Source organism: Diabrotica undecimpunctata, chromosome 8 (genome assembly GCF_040954645.1).
Source record: "Diabrotica undecimpunctata isolate CICGRU chromosome 8, icDiaUnde3, whole genome shotgun sequence".
NCBI classification, from domain to species: domain Eukaryota; kingdom Metazoa; phylum Arthropoda; class Insecta; order Coleoptera; family Chrysomelidae; genus Diabrotica; species Diabrotica undecimpunctata.
This window is the reverse complement of record NC_092810.1, coordinates 125,220,810-125,246,746: the sequence shown is the minus strand read 5'-3', so window position 1 is coordinate 125,246,746 and position 25,937 is coordinate 125,220,810. Positions and strand designations below refer to the sequence as shown.

The 25,937-nt window shown below is 32.9% G+C and overlaps 1 protein-coding gene across 2 annotated transcripts in view; it reads left to right on the top strand.

The window, feature by feature from the left end:
* Ptp61F (Protein tyrosine phosphatase 61F) overlaps positions 1–25,937 on the top strand; it is an 87,825-nt gene that overhangs the window by 4,319 nt on the left and 57,569 nt on the right. For both annotated transcript variants that reach the window (XM_072540918.1, XM_072540917.1), the window contains exon 2: positions 21,210–21,467. In XM_072540918.1, the coding sequence (XP_072397019.1) occupies positions 21,210–21,467 (258 nt within the window). The remainder of the gene's footprint in view (positions 1–21,209; positions 21,468–25,937) is intronic.

The window sequence follows — 25,937 nt, the reverse complement described above, 5'->3', positions numbered from 1 at the left end:
AGCGGCATTGTTTGTTGAATGTCTATTGTAATGTAGACTAAGTTGTCTGAATATTTTGCTTTTTCCTTGTCAATTTTGAGCACTTTCGTTGTTGCTATGTTTTCTATATGTCCTTCGTTAGATTCCCATCATCACAGATACTATACATATCACTCTTTTGGCATCTAAATGATAAATTCAACTCTGTCGCAAAAATGTTGGAATATGAACAATATTTAACTCTGAATTTTCCAGGAAGTCCTGCTAGATTACATTCCTCAAGATAGAACTCATACATTTTGCTCACATTTAGTAGGTGGGAAAGGTATTTTTTATGAGGATTTCTATTTCTGGAATAGTGCAATTCTTCTACAGAAAATTTATTTATGTGGTCTATCACAAAATCTGCCTGTTGGAGTGCGGAGGAGGTGCTGCAACACCACTATTTATATGACTCTTTATAATATTAAGTTTTTTTCTGTCTATTTGGTATAGAGCGCATAACGCTTCTTTGCACACTTTTTCAGTAATTCCATCTTTTGTAATGTTATATGTATATGGCGCAGTTTTATATTTTACAGCATCTTTTCTTTTCATCAATTCTAGTTTTTAGAGGTTGGTTTAAATAATAATGCATTTTTTGCATTAATATCAAGTCTTTGAAATTCATCACTATCACTGATAGGAAAATACCTTCCTGTCATCTTCTGAAAATTTAGTACTAAAAGAAAGTCTACAGCCTTGTCTACAAAGAATACATTCTTTCGGCTCCTTTTTTGGAACGAGTGTTTTAGTAGGACAAGTATTCTTTGCCTTTTGATCTATTTAAAGCTGCTTTGTGTTTCTGCTGTTGTAGAAAAGATCTTTTGCTCTCTTTTTTTTCTTATTTTCTTGGTCAATCTCTTTAGACTCGTTAGAAGGCTTTTGAATAATCCTGCTTCCTTCTTTGTCCCCAGAAATGAATTTCCTTTACTTCATCCTCTATATTACTTGTTCCAGAAAAACTGCTTAATTCATTATTCGGATTTTTCGGATTCAGATTTTTTTTTTTATTGAAATTGAACTCAGCAAAAATATTTGAATTTTTCAAAAAATTTTTAGGTTTTTAGATAAATTTTGGAAAACTTCCAAATAATTATTTTTCGTGCATTAAATTGAAATAAGAAAAAATATTTGAATTTTTCAAAAAAAAATCTGGATGTGTAGGTTATTTTTGTCAAACTTCTAAATGATTATTTTTGAGTATTTTTTTTTCGTTCTATTGAATGGCGGTGTTAGATTTGCTATTTTCTCTATGGAACATCCTTAAAATTCGCCAAAATCAATTTTTTGGTATTTTTCCCATATAGTTTTACCACATAAACAACTGCATATCAATTAATAACGATTTTTGATATATTTTTTCGTTATTTATAATAGCGGGATGAGCTTTGCCATTTTCAGACCAAAACATGCTCAAAATATGACAAACCGACTTTTTTTGATATTTTCTCATGCTTTTACATGATTTTAGCATGTAACCTTAACTACATATGGCTAAATAAGTTTTTCGTAACATATTTTTTCTTATTTTTATATTACACGTTTCATATTTATAGATTAAGTTAAGGAAATTGAAAATTACCTTAAAGTTAATAGTTTAAATGGTCTCTTATAACTATTTCATGCCGCTAATTTCGTGACTACATGCTCTGCATTTTACTTAAGAGTAAAATTAATACAACGCCAGTATAGAAGAAAATAAGCTCCGGATTATTCAGATCCATTCAGTCAAATTATCTGGACCAGTCTTAGAAATTAGCTAATTTTTCAAAAAATTCTTACATCTTACCAAAAATTAAATTTCACAAAAACTATTTGACCGATCTGGCTTATCTTTTGCACATAATTCAAACACGATAAGAGCCTCAAATCGGGTACATTTAAACAAATTTTTATAAATAATAAAAAGGTTATTAACAATATTCAAAAACAGTGGTTTTGTTTTTTATTAATATTTTGCAATTACTTTTTTGTTTATTATCTGATTTTAATTTAGCATAATTTCATTTAGTGTATCTTTTTTTCTGAAAAAGTTGTCTGTTAATGTCAAATCTTTAAGTAGATAAGTTATGAGCAAAATAATGAGTTGGACGTTTTAATTGTTTGATTGTTAAAAATTGACGAATCCCTAGATAAAAGCCTTTTGTATAGTATGTAATATCTTATAGTGCACATTTCAACTGTCAAATCCGTCTATACAGTTGTGTCCAGTGAAAAACTAAATTGGTCTATTAATAAAGCACATATGTAACGATATAGTGGATACTAACAGCACACAACTAGTAATAGGAACAGAGAAAATGTAATTTTTAATTTGAATAACAAATAAATGCCACCAGGAACGTACTATGGGAATGTGATTACAAGAAGATAACATTATCAGAATTGCAAGAGATTATTCATTAAGTGCAAGACAGGCAACAGAATACATAGAAAAGATAAAGAAAAGATACATAAAGCAATATTCCAATACGCTTCATAATGAGGATGGGAAACTCAGTTAATTTCAAGAACTAATTTATTTTAAATTTCCTAAAAGCATGGTTAGTGTAATTGAATCATAATTATTAGGGGATTTTGGATTGACTCACTTTAGATATTTGATCAAACAAGCACAAATATATTGCATTACCTCATTTCTACATGTACTTATTGCTTGAAATAAATAATTCATTTTAAAACAATTTTTATGATTCATGTGTTGTAATAAATCTATAACTTTTTGTTTGTTTTGACTATGTACAATAATCGTAGTCCAAGAATTGTATCTATATATTCGTTTTTTTCTATTGTTTGTTTATTTAGATTTTGAACTGTGAAAAAGTTATCAATCATGTTCTGGTGTCTTTTTTTATGTTTTGTTCAATATGACAAAAGATGTTAATGCAATCAAGCAGTTTTTCAAGCTTCTCTTAAAACTGATCCAATATAGAGTACTGAAACTCTCTTTAAAAACATGCCACAACCTAGATCATTGTCAGCAAATTCGTTTTTCATTGAATTTTGTTTTATTTAGATATTTTTCAATATTAGATATTAGTCCAGGGATAGTATTTCTCAGGCTTCACAATCGCCGGATATTTTTTTCCTTAATATATACGGAGTACGTATTATTTATTAGTGGATACGATGTATTACTTACTAATAACACTATTAATACTAACACTATTAAAGTGGATACATCGTATTGATATCTAACATTTAAGCAATGTGCATAAATCAAAAATTTCAGGTTTACTTATAAATTATAGTTTTTCTTCTCTTCCTTTTCTTATTTGTCAGATTCGTTGTCCAGCCCTATTGGAATGGTTATTGATTGACAAAGTTCTTCAATGTTATTATCAACAGTCCACATTCTTTCTTCCTCTTTTTTTACGTGGTTTATGGCATTGTTCTAGTTATTTTTCTTTACGTTTTTTATGGAATTTAAAAAAAGTTGTTTGGCATTCTTCAATTTAAAAGATGCATTTTGTCTGGCCACTTCACCTTTTACTTGAGCCCATATTAACTCTATTGGATTTAATTAACGAAGATAAGGTGCCAAACGTAATGCCGTTATTCCTTTTGTTTTTGCCATTTCGTCAATGACATTTTTTATAGTACGACTTAGTTGCCTTGCAATTCGTAATAATTCCGTTTTAAGCATAGTCTAATCATACGGTACTGTTTCGCGTTGGAACCAGTCAATTAGATCTACTTTTTTCTGTGGGACCGTTGGTAACTTTTCCACTAATTTTGAGTGATAGCTGGCTTTACCGAAAACAAAGACAGCATTATTTGGTAGACAATTCAATACGTGAGTAAAGTAATCCTCAAAAACTTCGGAATTCATTTCTTCCCGGTTATCTTTAGTGGATTTGGAAACGAACTCAGATAAATCATTCTCCACAAAACCATGTTCGCTACCAATGTGCTTGATTATTAATCTTCGACCCTTTCCTTCGGGAGCATTTAAAACAGTAGAATATCCTTCTAGAAATGCTTGTCGAGATCTTGTAATATTTCTATCTACCCATAGTTTTGAAAGGAAATAGAAAATGCATCTTCCTTCTAATCTAAATCTTTTTATTGTTCTCAAATATTACCTTCGCCAACAAACAATATCTTCTGTATAGTTCGATACAGGTTTTTTCTTTGATTTTCGTAGCAAATACTGATTTCTTTAAGTAATTTCCATAACTTATCTCGGCCAAAGTGAGGAAAATTATTGTCTCTTATTGCCTTTAATACTGTATCCCTTGTAGGAATCTCCTTGTTTAAATAGAACGAATGAACTTTTCTCCGAAGGACGTTTCTACATCAAGGAAATATTTAATAAAAATACATACATATTGTTGAAATCTCAACATACTTTGTTTCTAATTTAATTGCCGCTCGCAATGAGTCAAAATTTCGTTGACAAAGGCGAACGCTATCGGGTCGATATAGACTTGTTTAAAACAATGAACAATTGATAATAAACGCCGTTGTGCTAAAAGTGCATAGTAAGCTGTCGGAATATTTTTTAGACTTCGCGATAATTACAAAGACAAACCCTCTTTGTAAATAGTTGCCTATTAATTGAAAGAACTATACATTGATATCGGTATTGATTCATTCTCGCACCGCCGTTAAGACAAGACACTCAATATCACATTTAACATTTAAACACATTTCGTTTAATAACACATTTCGCATTTTTAACCCAGCATCAATGTCGTTAATTTTATTACACCATCACTGTCGTGTTAGATTTTATCTAACATTAGTGTTTTTTCAATAAAACAATTTTAGTTTCCCAATAACTCATTTTAATAAGCAAAAACTGAAACTAAATTATTTAACACATTCAAACTTAACATAATTATGGCAACAAAACCGAAAAGGGTAAGTTAAAAGATAAGAAAAAGTAAGTTTTGGTAAGCAAAGTATTCCCTGTTTCGCTTAGACTCTGCGAACAATTGCTGAACGTTATTCTGTCTCACTGCCTAAAAAAAAACACAAAAAGGGAATAAGTAAGCTAAAAAGGTAAGTAAACAAAAAACTTACAATGATTTAATTTTCATCATTATCGTCATCTGTGCATTCCGTGCATGTATAACTTGTTCTCTGCGTGTGTTCTTTACAAATTGGGCTTGTGCAAATATTACAACGATGTTGGGTAAAGCGGTTTTTTCTTATTGGGCAGTAAAGGCATCTTGGTTTTTCATTATTTGCTGTTGACGGTGCCGGTTGAGATTTGATTCCAGCTACGTTATGTATTTTTTGACGAAGACTTGTAGATAACCTTGGTATAGATGCTCGACGAGTTACATGGGGTAGTGCAAGTTGTTTTGCTAAATCAGTAATGAAAGCTCTTCGTTTTAAAATTACATTAGTATTGCTTCTAAAAATTATCTAGCTATTTACAGTGGCAATATTGAGCAGAGTACAAAAGACAGTAAGGGGCCAACGGTTACTTATTCTGCTCACAGAATACTCTGATTTTAGCCGATCAACGACATCTACACCTCCCTTCGTACTGTTGTAAAAGGTAATGACCTCAGGTTTCAGATCTTGGGATGAAGGATCTATGGAATCATCGTCATGCAATGTTGATAACATTAGTACGTTTTTGTTCTTTTTTGGTACGTAAGAAGCTAATATACAATGGTTTTTCGTATTTCCTTCTTTGTCACCATACAAAAATATGGAACTTTTTATTGGCCGATTTTTAACATCCAGTAGCATTGGAGGAATTTGGGCTTTATTTTTTCGTATTGTACCTACTATAGTTCATCTGTGGTTTTCGTATAAATCATTGGCTAGAGGAACCGATGTAAAATAGTTGTCCATAGTAACATTTCTTCCCGAGTTATTAATTGGTTGAATAAGTCGTTTTACTACACTACTCGCATCATTGGGCTTTTGGAAAGGCCCATCGGGTTGTCTGCCAGCATAAATTTCCATATTAGATGTATAGAACATTCTAGCATCACAAAGCGCATATATTTTAATCCCGTATTTTGCCGGTTTATTAGCAATATACTGTCTAAATTTGCATCTACCCCGAAATGCTTCCATTTCATCAATTGTTGCGTATTCACTAATTGTGTAATTATTCAAGCATTGTTGAACAAAGGCATCAAAAATGTGACGTATAGGGGCTAAATTGTCAAATTTTGCTCGTTCCTTCCTTGAATTGCTGTCGTCAAATCTTATAGCTTGAACTAGAATATGATACCGATATTTTGATAATGTAGCCGCAAAAAAGTCCGGTGCGGTTCCATCGGTGCTCCATAACTCTGCGGTATTCAAATGCTGAGCTTTTTTGACTCCGGCCAGATAAAGCAAACCCAAGAATGCACTAATTTCTATAAAATCGGTTGGCGCGCAGTTTTTTGAATTATTGTATGATGGCCTCATTTTATCTAATTTTTGATTAGTGCAATCAACAATATAAGAAATTATCTCATCGGGGAAAAACAATTTCCAACAATCTAGAGCCGTTTTATATCGTTTCGCTACATTTTTTACGCCTGGCAACTTCGTAATTATATTTTGCCGGGAAGTTTTATTTCTGAGATCAGTTCTTTTGTGATGAAGCCACTCTGTTTTGTCTTTTCCTCTAGAGATTGGCACATCAATTGGCAAAATAGTTATATTTGAAGCACTTGTGGATGGAACCGGCTCACTTTCAATTATTTCCTCACTCTCACTCAACCCAGATTGTTCTGTATCGGAACAGTGTTCACTATGCCCAGATGGAGCATCTGAATCCGAGTTATTATCCATTTCCACATCACTCTCACACTCCTCGAACCATTTTATCAATTGTTCTTGTGTTTTCTCATCCATTTTAGATAATAAGTGTAAAAGACGAGCGTAAATAATCTCGACCGACTACACGAAATAAACAACAACCTTACTCGACAGCGAGTACGCGATCACTGTCGTGTTAGATTTTATCCAACGTGCACCGCGCAGTCCGCACCTCCCACTCCAACCCATTGTTTCGCTTTAAAATGCGATATATCCAAAGCATCACCAGGCATATCTAGAAGCTTTAAATCATAACTACCCGAAAATCAAAAATATAAGGGTAAATTCGAATTTGTTAGATTTTTTCTAACATCGACAGTGATCGCGGGTTAAAGATAAATGTCTCCATTTTTTTCGTGCATTTAAGTAATATAAATTGTAACATAATGTAGTAGTGAATAACTTCTTAATAATTCAAAATAAAGATTTATTATTGTGCATTTTACCTCTGGTGCTTATTAATTCGGTAACAGTTTTCCCAATCGAAGAAAAAATATTTCAACCCATCTTATGTATGTGATATTAGCACAAGGATCCGCACACATATACACAAAAAACACATAATTATGAGTGAAATATTTTCAAACACTCCCTCTGCTCAGTGCAAAGAATTACATTGCATTTTTCACACATCCATATAACTCTCATGTGGCATTGGTGATATCTTCGAGGTTTCGTGGTTCTTTTAGGAAAATGGCCGTTAGGACTATCCAGTATACTCTTTGGCAGCGAACCAGATGGTTTGATAGATGTGGGTCGTTTTTGTATGGCTTTGTTGAGAGCTCTGCAATAGGACAATATTTCTTTAAAATATTAGCAAGTTTATTTTGTCATATTCATTTGTAATCCAATATAGTTTCCACGCATTGACAACTTTCGCATTTATCATGGGTAAAAAGTACCCACCATCATTTTTTCATGAATACCGATTCTGTAATTATTTACCCCTTGATCGAGTATGTCCACATCCCCCATTGATCAATTGTAGGATTTGAATAACTGAGGTTGTGACACTGCTACTTTTTTCTTTCTGTTTTGCACATCAACGCTTCACTTGTGCCAGGGGCTCTCTAGGGTATCGAAATTGGTAACCATGGTTACAACACTGTCGTCGTTACATCTTATAAATAATATAGCACTTTCTTGATCGTAGCAATGATTATAATATCCACGATCCTTTATTTTCATCTCTGCCTTTTGTAAGAGGACATTTTTTGATACGGTTATCACGAACTGTGCCCGTAGCTCTGCTACTTTTTTGTTTCAATGTCACTATAAGTTCATTATAATAACAACAATCACAAAATAATTATCGAAAAATAATATGTGATCAGTTGGAAATGTAATAATACTCAGGAAGTCTAAAACAACTTGTAGTCGTACTGGCAGTTTAGACTTTTTCTGGTTCATCTGTTCTTCTGCAAAGGCATGGTGGACAAAGTATTTGCCCATTGCATCATCAATGGATAAATTTTCATGAAAAATTCCCCATTGTTGAAACTTATCATTCAGTAAATCCATAAGCGATCGTAGTTTAGACATTTTATCAATTTTGTTGAGTTTAGTATTGTCTGCCAAATGTACCTATATACTTTTTAATTTCTGTAAACCTATTTCTGCTCATTGCGTTGGAAATAAATGGAACATTCAGATCTTCATCCAAATTCCAATACATCCTTTCACGGGGTAATTTATGATACCCGGTAAAAAGAAGAATTCCAACAAAAATTTTGATCTCATATTTTGTAATTTTAAAATTATGATTCTTGGAGGCTATTGCGTACAGATTGGTTTGCTCTACAATATAATTTACAACTTCATCATCATATAACTTTTCAAAAATTAGTAACGTAGTTAGTTCTGCAAGCTCAGCTTTTACCCTTTCTATTCGTTTATAGCTACCATTGGTACCATTCCTGCTCGTATTCACTGTTTTACGAGCCCATTTGGGATCTCCGGGCTTCTTCAGTAAGTTCCTTTTTGAAATCTTGTTAGCTGTTAGTTTCCTCTTTGAGGATTTTATTCGTTTGATGTCATTCGACAGTGGAATGTCATCATCTGTTTCATTCGGGTCATCTCTATTATCAAAATCATCATAGTTAGGATCATCCACAGAAGTCATCCTCATCTTCAGACTCGTTTAAGTTCTCCAGGAGCATCGTTGGGAATTTGAGTTGTTATTAAATCATCTTCATCAAACTCATCCGTTCGGTAGTCAACATTTGGTGGAATTATCATCAAATCTATTTCTGCACTATTGGTAATTTCTACACTTTCAATATCATTTACAGCTGCTGCCAGCGTCTGATACCTTTTCCATACAGACGTGGTTATCTCAGGAAGACTCATTGTAGAATTTCAGACCTAAAAAAATATATTTTATTTTGTACGCTTTTGCCCAATGTACCCAAACAGGTACAGAGAAGTTTAGGTTGTTAAAGCTCCGAGGTAAAACAAATATGTGATAAAACTGTATTCACTCAATATTCTTACACACATATAAAACAAATTTCAGGCATGCAACAAAATAAATTCATGCATACAGAATATTATTGATAAAAAAGTTTACTTACCACATTTAACCTCTAAATCACAACTGCAATGGCTATTTCAAAGTGTTGTATCTTAAAACTACGTGAAAAAATACAGTAATCTGTTACACCCTCTGAGAGATGAAACTAGGCAGAAGCGTCCTGTGCTCCAGACTTCAGCCACAGATGGCGTCAGTGGAAAATTATATTTGTCGTAACCGTACATGTACGCTGGGTGTTAATGTGTTAATCTAAACTAACACCTGTTCGCTAGTATTTTCTTTTTTTATTTCTTAGATATACGAGTTGTTTTACGACCTTAAAACTGACCAATGTATCTACCGTTAGCCCTACTGTTCAGAATCAATATCATTACTTTGGTTTCCTATTCTTTTATTGCTGTGATGCCCATATTTTCTACCAGTGTGAAATCAAGTCTGTAGATTTATTAAAAATAGTTCCTCTATTCTGTAGCTCGGCAAATCTTAGAGTCTTCATATCTTGTTAGAGACGTTAAGTTCATATAATTTACATCTTAGTATGCTGTTATATACAGTATCTTCTTGACGACTGTATGAAGAATATTCTCACATGTTTATTCGTCTTTTGAATTATTGTTTTTGCGATCTAAAAATGTTATGGAGTTAAACGTCCAGCTGGATTATAACGATATAAGCATTCAATGGAGATTTTTTGTTGCTCCGTCTGTCAAACCTCACGTTTTACCTAATAAATATTCTAGTGGAGGAAATATGTATCCCCATGACCATATTTTCATGATGTTTCGTCGGTTAGCTGTCCAATTTTCAATATTGTGTGTCATATTTGCTTGCTGCTTCTTCTTAGGTTCTATCGTTCATTTTTGGACATAGGCCTCTCCCAACTCCTTCCATCCCTTGTTCCTCCTCCAATGTTATATTGTGGCATTCCAACGTTGGTCTTTTTGACTAGCAGTGTGACCTGCCAAGCTAGATTTGAATTTGGCTATTTTTGTCATGATATTCTTGACTTTTGTTTTTGATCTTATCCAGACGTTCCACTTTCTATCTGACAGTCGTATACCTAACATTGCCCTTTCTGTTTTGGCTTTCTGGTATGACATCCATATATCATGATAGGAAGGATGCGCTGGTTGAACACTTTGCTCCTCAATTATTGAGGTATTTTGTGGTTCTTGGGTATCCAACGGAGTTTTCCAAATCCTACCCATGCCAGTCTTGCTCTATTAATGATTTCTTCACTTTTCCGTTCTTTTCGTCAAATTTCAGAATTTGGCCTAGACAGATATAATATTCTTGGACTAGTTCTATCTCACCATGTACCAGTTATAGTTATATATTTTTGGTGTCGTCTGTATTTGTCATTTTTTTTTGTCGTGTTCATTTTTAGGCCGTCGTGTCGTTTTGGGTGGTGTCTGCGAGTTCCTCCATCATAATTTGTAGTTCCTCAAATGTGCTCGCTCTAATCACGATGTCGTCAGCGAATTTGAGGACATTTAACTTGTTGCCATTTACGTTGATGCCATATGTTGACCAATTTGTAGGTTTGAAGACGTCTTCTAGGGCTAGATTGAAAGGCTTTGAAGATATTACGTCGCCTTGTCTAACTCCCCTCTTAATGGGGATGGGATTTGATTTTAAATGGTCTGATGTACCATATCCTTAGCGAAAGCTAGCCTGTGCAACCGGTTGGTAATTATCCATTTTTTAAGTCAACAGATTGTTAATAACTCTCATAAACAGTTTGTTTACTTGACTGAGCAACGATATAGGTCTATAAGTCTAGGTCACATTTGCTCCTTTTTTGTGTAAGAGTATTACTAGACTCTCGTTCCAGTCTTTAAGGATTTTGCTATTATGAAGACATCTGTTAAATAGCTCTGTTAGTATACCCAATGTTGGTCTTAGACACTTAAGGCCTCTGTTGTTTTCAATAACTTGCTCTATTAAATTCTCATACCATGGTTTTGTGTCGCGTTTTAGTTCTTTTTTAATCGTTTTATTAAGTTGTACGTATACCTGAATAAGTATGGCATTTGTTTTCCGCTAGTAGTTGTCTTCTTTCCTTCATTAGCTCTTTAGTTTCATTGCTTATTTTGTCTTCTTTAGTTCTTGTTTTTTTTGCGACCTGTAATCCGGTTTCGAGAATGTTTTTATTTATGTTTTGGTTAACGTCATTGATTTGGTCTTGATTATATGAAGTATTTGATTCGGACTTACTTCCTAAGACCTTTCGGAATTCGTCTTTATTTGTTCTTGGTTTGAAGACATATATCCGTGTTGCTTTTTTGAAGATATTGTTTTTTTTGTTTCGTGTTAATGTTTAATTTCGCTCTAACTATGCGATGATTACTACCAATTATTACGTTGTTTGTTGTTGTGACGTATTCAAATATTCTTTTGTCGTTTGAGAGAAAATAGTTTATTTTATTTTTGGTAGTTCCGTTAAGTGCAATCCATGTCCACTTTCTGTTAGGTTTCTTTTTGTAAAAAGTATTCATAGCATACATGAAGAGCTTTTTTACAAAACTGCATAAATCCATTTCCGGCTAAAATACATTTTTTGTTGAATTTCGAGAGTTTGATCTGCCTTAGATCTTGTGTATAAGTCTCATGTGTTAAAAGTTAATATTTCCCATTTAAAAGGAGCCTCAAAATCACGTTTCTTCCACAAAACTTAATTAATCCACTCAAAAACCTTTACCCCATGTTCACTCTTTTTTTATACAAAACTTAACATCTCCTTCTTTAGCCAACCATTAAAATTAATTTTTATTTTACAAAACTGCATAAATCCTCCGGCCTGCAGATCTATCCCTCTACTATTTTTGTTTGGATTTAAAAGCATCCTCTAGAATTAGATGTTGATTCGTGAAACAAAATATAATATTCGTTAGTTCTAAAACTACCCACGGGTCGCACTGACAGTGTGTAGCGTAGCCAGGCCATGCCACGCGTGGCCACGCTGTATGAGATTATCAGTACTTTTCCGTTCGATGAGACGGGATGTTGTGAATTCGTTGTATGTCAACGTTGTTTTCTGTGTTTTGCGTGTTATTTTGAGATGGATACTGTTACTAATTTATCGGTGGGATCTAAAAAAAGACGATCCATCAAAACAAGTGAGAGAGGGCGTTCAAAAATTATGAAGTACAACGATAGTGATCCTCATTTAGTGTTTCTAAAACAGAAGACCAGACCATGTGCCCATAATTCGAAAAATCTTCGTTGTGCTACGGTATCCTACGATGATATAAAACTTAATCGACAAGCAGTCTACATGGCAGAGGGTAAAGAGAAACAAGATCTTGTTTTGATGAAATATATCTCTGCTTTCGAGCCCCAAAGAAGAAGGGGAAGTGGTACGCCTGTCTCTGCAACTCACACAAGAACGGTTTCTGTGAAATTTTTTCTCAATAGTCAGAAACAGAAACGCATGATTCCTGTGTGTAAAAAGTTTTTTGCTTTTTCAATGAGTGTACCTGCCTCTCGACTACTGCGGATTGGAAAGGTCGTCAATCAAGGTCTGCTGCCCAAAGAAAATAGAGGTGGTTATCGACGAGAAGCTTTTTTCAGAGCCAAAAAGGAAGCAGTCCATCAATTTCTTGGTAAACTAAATTGTGTCGAATCTCATTATGGAAGAGGAAAAAGTAAAAGAGTTTACCTTTCAGCAGAGTTAAGTGTAAATAAGTTATATAAAATGTTTAAGGATGCTTACACTGCCGATTTTCACGTGAGTTATTCATGTTTTCACCGTATTTTTGTAACCGATTTTAACATTGGATTTTCCTCTCCAGCTACAGACGCATGCGCTACGTGCACTCGTCTTAAATTTCTTATTCAACAAAACGCTCGCGGTTCAGTTGAAAGAATTAGTCCAATGACTGAACTTCGTATTCACAAGCTGAGAGCGGATGCGTTTTACAAACTAATGAAGGAAGTTCCCAGTGATACTTATAGTTTTGTTTTTGATTTGCAACAAGTGCATCCACTCCCTAAAACTCCAATCGGCGATACCTTTTATCGCCGACAAATTGCATTCTATGCATTTTGCTGTGTGCCTATTGACTCAAAGGCACCAACATTTTATACGTGGAATGAAACGCAGGGAAGCAGAGGAGCAAATGAAATCGGATCTGCACTCATCCATCACTTAAGAAGGCAAGATCTTTCGTCTTTTTCTGCAGTATCGTTGTTTTGTGATGGTTGCGCTGGCCAAAATAAAAATGCGCATATTGTTCATCTTTTGTGCCATTGGCTTAAAAATGAGGCTCCAGAGAATGTACAGAAAATTCATGTCACCTTTCCGACTCGTGGCCACAGTTTTCTTCCAGCTGATCGAGCTTTTGGCCGTGTGGAGAAGCGCTTGAAAAAAACTGATACCATCATCTCGAGCGAAGAGTATGCTTCTATTTACGAGGAGTTTGGTTCTGTACAGAAACTGGGACAAGACTGGGTGATATACGATATCAAAAGCATTGAAATGATTTATCAAAAAATAAAAGGAATCAGCCAAACCAAACGCCTCATTATTAAGAAAATCAAAACAAGGGACCGGCATACTTCAACCAAAATAAAATGCTGCGCCAACTATAGGTTCGATAGTGGAACAGAACCTTTTAGAAGCATTGTAAAAAAAAATAAAAATGATTTTCTTCGGGCTCTTCCCCAAATCCCACTATCTCATTCCGTGACTGAAGAGAAAAAAAAAGATGTCCTTCACTTATTGCAAACCCACTTTGGACAAAATTGGAAAGAGATCCCTGATCTTCATTGGTATATTAATGCTCTTCAACACAAAGTTACTAGTGATCCAAATCCAGAAACCCACAACTACCATGATGGCGAGTGTGATTGCTTGGAAGATGAGCCAAAAAATGTTCACATCTAAATTGTTTGTACTCCTCATTTTTTTTTGTTTTAGTGGGTGCCGTTTAATATCTTGTATTTCTAAGATATTGTTAATTTGACAAAAGTTAATATCTCCCATCTTTTTTTACAAAACGCGATATCTCCAACAGACACATGGCTATATTTTGTTAATGCAAATCAATAAAAATAATGTTAATTAACGTTTTATTTCTCTAAGTCTAACCTCAATTTGATTATGTTCTCTGAAATTTCGAAAATTTTAGTACAACAGCTGCAGCACGTTTTTACGTCTCCTGAAAATTTTTGAAAAGTGGATTTATGCAGTTTTGTAAAAAAGCTCCTCACATGTTTTCTTGTTCCAGAAATTCCATAAGTTTTTCTCCTCTTGTGTTTCTTATGCCGAATCCAAAATTTCCAATCTTACTTGTTTGCTGCTTTCTATTTTCCACCTACCATTCTTACTTCACTTCTCACCAAAGTATTTTTTGTCTTTATTTTCCGACTAAATTAATATTTCTCGTATGGTTCATACCGTCCATTTATTCTCTCAATTTCTCTAGCTTTCCCTGCAATAGATTTAATATTGTTAATATTCCATTTTAGTTTCTGTTATGATTTCTCTATCGCCATAGACAAGGCTGTCTAAGCTTCTCTTATCTAGAAGAAAATAATTAAACCAAAATATTATTTCAACAGTTTGAAGAAATTAATTATACACATAACAACAAATTAATTTATTATACACGTTGTAGTAATAAATACTTATTAGGAAATTATATTTTTCTGCATAATATGTACCAATATTTACAAAAAAATATTTTATAACATTTATTTCATAGTATTTTATTATCTGATTAAATCGAGCTGTATTTTACTGAAGGAAATACCACATCCCCGTTTATTGTTTGTCAATAGTTATTTTACGTATTGTGGATTTTTTAGAATTATCGCATTAAAGGTTTGATAGCACTCTAAACGTTCCGGATTTTTATAATTATTTTGCCACTTGTGTATAAAGTAGTTTTTATGGTCTCAATTGCAGATCATAAAAAACCGTGGACGGCGCATTAGAAATTAAATATAATAAAGTTTTTTTTTTATACATGTTCAATATTTGTTTATAATTTATAGATTTTTAATTATCTGTGTTCATGATAAACAATTACAATATTTAGAATATTTGGGTTACTTTAATATACGTGGTCATACTAAAATTGAATTGTCAAGTTTATGTTAAATCATAATAGTCCAGGCGGGATTTGTTTTGAATTGGATATTTTTCCTTAAGACTCTATTTTTTTTGCCGGAATCGCTTCCGGATGTACCTTGTATGAATAATCCCGATATCCGCCAGTCACAAACCTTGTGCTAAATTTTTATTGAACAAAAACTGATACAAATCGAAAATTTTTGCTTTTTGTGCCCATATTTTCGTCTATAATCTAGAGATATGGCTCCTACATAAAAAATTACAAGAATTAAAAGTTTATTTTTTCAATTCTACATAATATTTGACTAACTAGAAATTGAAAATTTAATTTTTATTGTTTAAAAAATAGCAATAATTGGGAAAAAATGCAAAAAATGCAGTTTTTTCTATTTTTTCAATCCTTTACACTCACAGCCTTTATATTCCGTCCAGATAAACTTTATAATATGACTTTTTTCCCAATTATTGCTATTTTTTAAACAATAAACATTAAATTTTTAATTTCTAGCTAGTCAAATATGTAAAATTGAAAAGCGAAACTTTTACTTGCCATAATTTTTTTGTAGGAGCAATATCTCTTGAGTTATAGGCGAGAATTTGGGAGCAAAAAGCAAAAATTTTGTTAAATAAATAATTAAGCACAAGGTTTGCGACTGGCGCGAATCGTGATTATTGATACAAGGTAAATCCTGAAGTAATTTCAGCAAAAAAATAGACTCTTAGGAAAATGTTCATTATGGTCTGCTTTTCGATAGATCCCACCTGGACTATAATGAAAAACATCTCGTCCCTAATTAAAAAAAAATCTTTCTTCTCTCTTACATTTAAATTAAAAAAGAGATGTCTGAAGACCTAGAAGCTAGAAACACTTGAAAACTTTTTATGATTTTTAGCTTCATATAACTTTATATTAACTTTTCCCGTGAAAAATTACTGGTGGTAGCTGCAAATTATGTGAAATGGTCTCTTATGAATCAAACATAATAAAGCTACGCAGGTATGTTTTTATCACCAACCTGTATGATTCCATTTTAGCGATGTGATTCTTTCGATAGCGTCTATTGTTTTTGTTCTATATGTTTCCTTTTGAGACATATGAGTAGATCCGATTTAAATACATATATAGTTTAATTTACCAAACGCTGCCCAGGCTAATCCTATGCGACGTGGGAGGTCACATGTCTGGTTATCTCTGCCCAACCGAATTTCATGCCCTAAGTATTTATACGACGCAGTCTGGTCAATATCCTTTCCATCAACAGCAGTATTACAATTTAGCACCAGATTAGTCATTATTTGCGTCTTGCTCATGTTGGTCTTTAGTCCGACCTCCAAGGTAGCGTGGTATTATTTTTTCAACATTAATATTGCATCATCCATACGATTGACTATAAGGAGGATGTCATCTGTGAATTTCAAATGACTGAGTTTCTCTCTATTTATGCTGATATTATATAAGTATGTTCTAAAATGCCGTGAATAGCTTTTTAGAGACGGGGTCTCCTTGCCGTACTCCTCGCTGTATACAGAATTTATTTATTTGCCAGGTTTGTTTACAGCTTGTTCAGATAGTGGCATTTTGGTAAATTATTTTAGGACTGTAGCGATAGTCTATTCGACATTCTGTCATTGCTTTTAGCTTTTAGTATCGAATGATTTCTCCCAGTTCACCAACATCAATGTCAATGGTTTGTTGTATTCTGCAGACTTCTCTAAATTCAGCTTGTTCTCTGGGCTGATAGAAGTCTAACTTCAATCAAAACAAACTTAAAAAACGGATAGGTTAGTTTTTTAAGACTGTTATCCTACCTTCTTTCTTGTATAATAAAACAATGACTGCATTGTTCCATTGAGAAGGGTTTTTCCTTGGTAGATGCATTCGGTGAAAAGTTTGGACAAAACCTGGATATTTTTATTTCCACCTAGTTTGGTCGCCTCGATAACTACTTCATTATTTTTTCTCTCTGAAATCGTTTTGATTTGTATGGTGCTATTTCTGGTATTTCTTCTGATCCCTGGTTTTTGATTTTCTGCAGGGACTGATCTTGTCTTTCGTTGTTTCTCATACATTTTTCGATACAAGAGTTCGTCAATGTTCGTTCTATACGTAGCAATGTTTCCTTTTTTGTTTCTTAGTCTTTACATATTTTTGTTGCCAGTGTTGTTCATATTTCGCCTCAAAACTTTTAAACATTTGTATTCTTGAATTATTTTTGTTAATATATTGGTCTAACATGTTATGCGGTTTTTAAGTGCTCATAAAAATCTTCAGATCTTCCGAGTGGGTAGCTGTTCTGGATTACCTAGGTTATATCTTGCATCTAGTTTGAAGATGAGATATACAATCCTCGGACTTACGCTGTTAATTTTAACTATATTTTGTGTGTGTTTTTATGTACAGTTAATTCTACTTTACCATTTGAAGTGTCTTCTTCTCATCTAAAATTAAATAGGTATCCTAATTTAAGAGTAATTTCTCCCTTCGTCCTATTTCGCTGAGACCGATTTATTGTTTTCTGCTCTTCCTTCAGTTCCATGGTCCAATTCTGATCCGATATAAGTTCTTACACTGTATGAAGTAATATGCATTTGTCGTTCTTTGTGGTAGCCTGATTTTTTTCGGGGATTCTTAGCACCCTCAGTGCTAACTCTGTTCCAATCGCTACCGTGGTTCGGGGCCGTTCAGTAGTTTCGTCTTTCATGGAAAATAACTTTTGGGGTTTTTAGTCATTGAAACGCTACGCTTTGCAAATGCGTATTGACGAGTTGGTTTGGATGTGGAGGGAGGAAAGAGTGGAGATGGGAATGTTTTAGGTTTTGACTTGTTTTCCCCGGGTATGGGTGGCTGGAGAAATCCATGAGCTCGCATGGACATGTTTGCTATTATGTGCCTAAAGTAGATCTATCCGCTGCTGGGATCGCAGAGACAATAACTTTTTTTTTCTTCAAACGTCAAATAATGATGACATTACTTATCTAACTTGATCCTGTCAAAGTTTGATGTCTCCGCCGGCAGCAGTTTTTTTTTCCCATTTCTTTACGGCGGAGGGAAAAATGTTGTCATGGCGACAATATGAAACATGTCACAAAGCAACAATACAAATGTCATTAACAACAATTAAACATCATTTTTATTTATAGTAATATTAAAAGTACATTTAGTTAATGAGGCATTTTCAAAATTGAAACCGTGCAAAAATGTTCCCGACTCTTGATACGCATTGGTAATTGTTGATGATACTGATGGTCAAGAACAACTTTCAGCAATCATTCCCGATGTTGGCGAATCATGAGGGTTTAAAATTTTTTGAGCATTATCGTTCTTATTTCTTATTGAATCCTCTATATATCCTTCGGCAACCGTGCTTGATTTCCAGCCCCCATGTCGTTTGAGGCATTCTAGATTTCCGCTTCCATCAATTAAAAGTGTTGCTGAAGTTCGTCGTAAAGAGTGACTAGTGTATGCGTTTGCATCGTTTAAATTTAAATAACTAGCTACTTTTTGGGCTACTGCGCTGATCGAATGTATTCCCATGACGCTTCGGTAATACTTTCCATTTTGGTACTTGATATAAAATCGGTTTTCCGTGAAATTTTCAGGCCGCAGTGATGCATACTTTTTATACAGTTTAATGTAGTTTTGACCAATTATCGTAAAAGATCTAATTTGTCGTGTTTTACTGTCTGGGATTTTGATAATTATTACATTTTCTTTATCCTCAATGTCCACAGTCTTCATTTTTACCATTTCATCGCATCGACAGGCGCCGGTAACCCCAATTAACAAAACAATCTGAAATATTTTTATAATTTAGTAGAGTATACTACATGCTTTGCAATATAATTTTTTTTTTACCTTTAATCCTAAATACAACTTATCTGGCGCTTCAAACAAAAATTTATCAAACTCGTCTTTAGTGAAAACTTTAGACTTCTTTGCAGTATATTTTTTTCAGTTTTTTCAGAAAGGCACGTAACTTTAAAAATTTGCTTATATCCACATTTTTTCTAATAACTAACTCGGATTTTATCATAGAGTATCGTGACCACATTGTAGAAGATTTCCATTTATTTTCATTTTCCATTATATTAAAATATGCCAGTAAAACGTCTTCGGTAACTTGCCGTACTCCTCTTGTATCGCACCACTCTTGGAAGTGTTTGTACGCTAACCAATACTTTATTCCGGACTTGGAGGGCCCCAAACGTGCTACTGCATCATTAGCCGCGGACTCAATTTCGTTTAGGTTTTCCATTTTCGCACTAAATTTGCGCTTGCGGTTGCAACAACAATAAGCTGTCTTTAATAAGTGCAAACAACTGTAACCAGGGAGACGCAAATCTCACCGACGACTTAATTATTTTAATTTCTAACATCTAGACGACTTTGATAGTTGTCACAGTTAATTTCGAGTAAAAATAGCGTATGAATTGTACTATTTATGGTTGAAAATTGCTACGTTTGAAGAAAAAATAGTATACTTTATTCGGCAAAGAAGCGACTTTTCTTGACTTGCCCTCTATTACGCGCTTCACTTCGTTCGGCGCGTAATATCGGGCGCGTCAAGAAAAGTCATACTTCTCCGCCTCATAAAGTAATATACTATTATAAATAAAATGGATTTCGTTTTTACTTGGAATTTTTACTAGTAATTTACGAGACCTTCATTAAAAATATTATCTCTCTTCAGTAACTATAATACGTGATTTCAAGATTATGAAATGTACTAGTATACTGTTCATTTTATATTCTAATGAAAATAGTTTAGCTATTTTGATACATTAATTGTATTATCATGCATACCGTCATTTATTTCCTGTTAAGTATTTCGCGATTATCTATGAATAATTAAATCATAGGATATCATTCAGCGGCAATATTTAATACGAAAATTTCTAGCAACACAACAATATACGTGATAAATAGCTCAGGGAAATAAGCTTTTCTCAGGACTGGATTATCCAAGTTTCTGACAAATTTTTATTTAATATATATCTATATCAAGAAAACCTAGGAAAATGCAGTTTTTTCAATTTTTTTCTTATCATTTTAAAAGGTATGTAATTGAAATAAAATTTTATCTTTTAAAATAATGGAAAAGCTTCAAAATGGCTTAAAATTGATTGCCTCGAAAACAGCAAAATAAGGCAAAATCGTTAATTATTTATAAGCCTTGCAAAAACCACCTTTGCGGCAAAATAAGAGCGTTTTGTGATGTTTAACGAACTCCCAAAATTTCGGATCGATCCATCAATTAGTTGAAAAGTTAATCTAATTGTTTTTGAAAGATGCTTTTTTTTAAAATAACATAAGTTAAAAATAATTAACTTATAATAATTGTGTGGGTGTCATATGGGATTTAAAGAGTTTTACTAGTAATATGTACCAAAAAAGGTTTTGTGTATTTTAAACGTTGCGTTGATGTGTTTGATATAAAATACAGACATAAAAATGTATTTTTTTTATACCTATACATACATACATACATACATTTTTGTACATACATACATCTGTACATATTCACATAATGAACATGTTATTATGTTATACATATTGTAAGTACCTGGATTAACCGGCTAAAATATCGACCGGCCAGGTATGCAGCCCCAGGTGACCGGTTAAGAGGAATTGTACTGTATTTAATATCATTTGGACGTAGCTAATAAATACGTTTCGTTCAGATTGTGTATCAAAAGTTGCTTTTTTTATATATAAAAAAAATGCCTCCAAATCAGCGTTTTGTTATTTGTGCTATTATTGATTTCCAATTCTTTAATAGTTTTTTTTTGTTCTAGAAAATTCGGTCCCAAAGCTATAAAGACAATATGTGTTCAGAAGCTACCAAACCACAAAATAAAATTTTAAACAGGTATAGAGATGTAAACCCATACGATCATAGCAGAATAGTGTTAACCAGAGGTTCGACAGATTATATCAATGCTAACCTTGTTAAGGTTGAAAGAGCAAATAGGCACTATATACTTACACAAGGGCCTTTAAGTAATACGTATAGTCATTTTTGGTTAATGATTTGGGAACAAGATACGAAAGCTGTAAGTACATTTTTTTAATATACATAGTTTTTTTAAGATTTTCTTCTCTACGTTTGTTCTTGGGTCTCTGCCAGTATTTTTTAAAGACTGCGACCTTATTTTGTTGACCTTTGACGCATAATCAGTAGGACTTTTCATCAGCCGCCATGTTTTTCGTACAGACTACTTTGACAATGACGTATAGGTAATATATATTATACGTCATATGTTTATAAATTTATGAAGAAATATTTATTAAATACATATTTAATAAAAAATAAATAATATAATAAAAAAAAAATAACATTGCATATAAAGAAATAAAGGCTTTAAAAAATGTATTCTTCTTTTTATGTAGTCACGACTCTGTCTGTTTTTCAATGTGCCTCCAGTAAATTGCCGTTCCATCGTTTTCGTGGCCTTTCTACTGATCGTCTTTCTATTGGGGAACCGTCTCTTGCCGTCTTTACTACTCTATTTTGGTCATTCGGCTTATATGTTCGTTCCATTCTACTCTTTCGTCCCATTTCTTACCCAGTTCTTGATGTTCTCCACCTTGCATCTACGTCGTATATCTGTACCTCTAGCTCTGTCCCATAGTGTCTTCCCATCAGTTTTTTAAGTGTTTTCATCTTTGCTGTTTCCAACATCCTTTTTGTCATCTCTGTGTCAGGTCGTGTTTCTGACGCGTATGTCATTATTGGTCTGAGGACTGTTTTGTAAATTCTGCATTTCATTTATTTCCCGATATTTTTATTTCTCCATATTGTTTCATTCAGGTAACCTGTGGCTCTGTTTGCTCTATTAACTTGATCTTCCACTGCAGTTTCGAGCTTTCCGTAGGTAGATAAGGTGATGACTAGATATTTAAACTCCATCACTTGTTCTATTATCTGACCTTCCATCTCCAATTTACATCTTAGTAAATTTGCGATATAACCATGCATTTTGTCTTTTTTGGGGAAATTAACATGTTTCTGGCAGTTATATTAAATTGGTGCACCATACGTTGTAAATCATCTTCACTTTGAGAGAGTAGTACCTATTGCGTCGTCTGTATAGCAGATTATTTTAAGTTGTTTTTCTCCCATTTGGTATCCTTTTTAGTTCTTACTTTTTTATTATTTCATTTATAATCAGGTTGAACAATAGAGGACTTAAGGAATCTTTGGATAACGTCCTTTAATTTAATCCAGTCAAATGCCTTCTTAAGGTCCACGAAACATAGATATGCCGGTTTGTTGTATTCTAATGATTTCTCTTGCACTTCTTCTTCTTTGAGTGTCTCTCCTATCGGAGATTGGATATCATTAGGGCGATTCTAATTTTATTTACTGTTGTTTTGAATAATTCGTTAGTGGTACGGCCAAACCACTCTCTTAAATTTCTCATCCAGGACATTCTTCTACGGCCTGGATTTCTGCGTCCTTGGATTTTCCTTGCATTATATTTTGTAAGAATGTGTACCTTTGTCCTCTCATCAGGTGGCCTAAGTATTCAAGTTGTCTCTTTTTTATATTCAGTATAACTTCTGGATCGTTATTTATTCTGCGTATTACCTCTTCATTTGTAATTTTATCCACCCAACTTATTTTTAGTATACGGCGGTAGCACCACATCTCAAAGCTTTCAAGATTTTTAACATTCCTCTGTTTAAGGGTCCATGCCTCAACACCGTAAAGAAAAGTACTGAATACATAGCATTTTAACATTTTAGATCGTAGCTGAATACTAATATCACGATTACAAAATAATTTTTTCATTTTTATAAAGGTAGACCTGGCAATTTCAATACGTCTTTTTATCTCGTGATTTTGATCACCTGTTTCATTGATGAGGGTTCCCAAGTATTTGTATTCGCTTACTTTTTCGAGTTGGGTACCGTTTATTGCGGTACTAGTGTCTTGTATTGGATTCTTACTGAAGGTCATATATTTGGTTTTTTGACGTTCATCCTTATTATTTCTCAGCCCATTATTATCATAATTATTAAAAAAATAATAAATTAACGAATAATCTTTTTGTACTAAGAAAAATGGAGACAGGGGATGAACTAGTAATAGCATTCGTAGACTTGAAATCTGCACACAACACAGTAGATAGAATTTTTATAAAAGTTACAAACGCTTTTGCCTAATTTTGCTGTTTTTTGAGTAACAAATTAATTTAAAAAATTTTAGAATACGCCATTTCTATTTTATTAACAGATAAAATGTTGAAGGTAATCTAAAATTCAAAAAATCACATTTTCGCGCTAAGTTATAAATAATTCAAAACCAACGCCAAAATTTCTGCAGATAACGTGTTAAATTTTTTTACTGTAGGATTATATACTAACCGAAAAACTTGTCAAATATCTGGCTTTTGCAAAGTCCTGAACACGATTAAATTTTGTTTATTTCTCTGAACTATAAATACAATTTAGCGATGCGAACAAAACTAAAAACTTGTTTTTAAAGTAGCATAAATTATTACATTTGAGTGAACATCTTGAATTTATTTTAAATGATCAAATATTAGTTGTTATAATTGAGATACACACTAAAATTCCCCCAATTATTAATATAGCGATATAGGAAATCCTTCAGGGAAAATTACGCGGGATTTCCTGGAGATTTCCCTGACCGAGTCGTCGCCCAGACGACGAGGAGTTTTACATGTAGTAGCATTGTATAATTCTTAGATGACTCATTTAAAAACACAAACAAAATTTATCTTAGTAATACACGGAACATGGTTATTTCCTTTCCAAAACAATCGACAATTATTTGAAAACATTGGAATATGTATATAAAATGAAAAAATCAGATGTCGGTATTGTTGTCGAACCAAAAAACAGTTTTTTTTTTATTTTCGCTTGTTTACAAAAAACCACGAAAGAATGGCTGACATTGTTTTGCGATTAAATGTCATACGAGAGAATCATAGTTTTTTGTATGTAAATAAATGCGTCTTCCGTACGGGAAAAAACGATCGTAAAGATATAAACGCTCTGATTGCTCAAATTTGTCAGTTTTGACTCCCGAAAAATATCAAAAACTTTTACAAATGGTTTTAGCCGATGGGAACATGAAGTTGCTTTAGATATCAGAAGACAATGTTCTCATTATGTTGCATGAACACTAAACACTGTTCAATAAGAAAGATGCGTTCAAACTGGGTGATGCATTTGCCGATGAAAAACATCGCGATAATTTAGAATGTTGTTTTTAAGTCGATTTAAATGTATGAAAGTAGTAGGTAGCTGCAGAGAACATATTTTTCAAGAAATAGTGTTATTTTTGTATTTCCGTTTATATTTGCGTATAAAAAAATAACTTAAAATATCATTACTGAATTATTCTTAGAATTTTAACACATGTTTTTCACACTCTGAAAATTCTTGTCATAATTATTGTTAAGATGTGGTATCATACGGTACAAGTTGTACAGCGTTTCGAATAATTTGTAAATTTAAGGTTTTGATAATTAGGCTGTTAAAGTTGTGCATGCGCAGTAAATGTCTAGTTGTTTTTTCACCTGCCATACGTATTTGTTACGTATTGTCCTGATTAAGGCCAATATTACAACGATAAATAAAGTGTGAGTTGAGTCAGAGATAAATTTGTAATCAGTTTAGTTTTCTACGTACAAAAAAAATAAATAATGTAAATTAGAAGTTACTGTTCGATTTATAAATATATGAAGACACTGATACAATTTATTAAATTAAACAATAAATTAAAAAAATTAAACAGTATATTAAAAAAATTCTAGAAATTTAGTATGTTTCCTCATATATCTCAACAACTATTAATTTTAGAACGATTTTGAAAAGGAATAAAAGTTTTGCAAGTAAACTTTACATGAGTTAAATGTGGTTGCGAATCTTAAAAATTATTATTATTAATGAAAAAATATTAAAAATCCCAAAAAAATAGTAAAAAAATTTTTTTGTAATTTTATTTACCATACTCTCATCTTTGCGAAAGAAATCTTTTTTAATATGTTCAGTTATCACACAAAATTTCAATAAAATATATCAAATAGTTTTTGCACAATAATTTTGCAGTCTAGCTTTTTTGAAAAAAGTTAATAATTTTCAAAATTATTCAAGGTCAAGTCAGGTCTTCAGATAGTATAAAATTTTATGACATGGACATTCAAACTTTCAAATCCGTTTTGAAAAATTGAAATTCATTAATTAGGATAGCCTAGGGACATTCGTTAATAATTTTTGAATTTTTGAGCTACTAAACAATTACAATAATTTATAAATTGTCAACCATTTTTTTTTCAACGTACATAATAAAAATACTTTAAAAGACGCTTTTTTAAACAAAAATGTGGTTGGTTTGTTAGTTCCAGAATTATGATCGATGAAAGTTGGAGGGAATCTACAGTTGGGTACATATTCTTTACTCGTGCGCCATCATTTAAAGCATACGAAATAATTCGGAAATTTACGCCCACGCAACAGCAATTGACAGAAAGTGGCTTCTGCTCCGATCA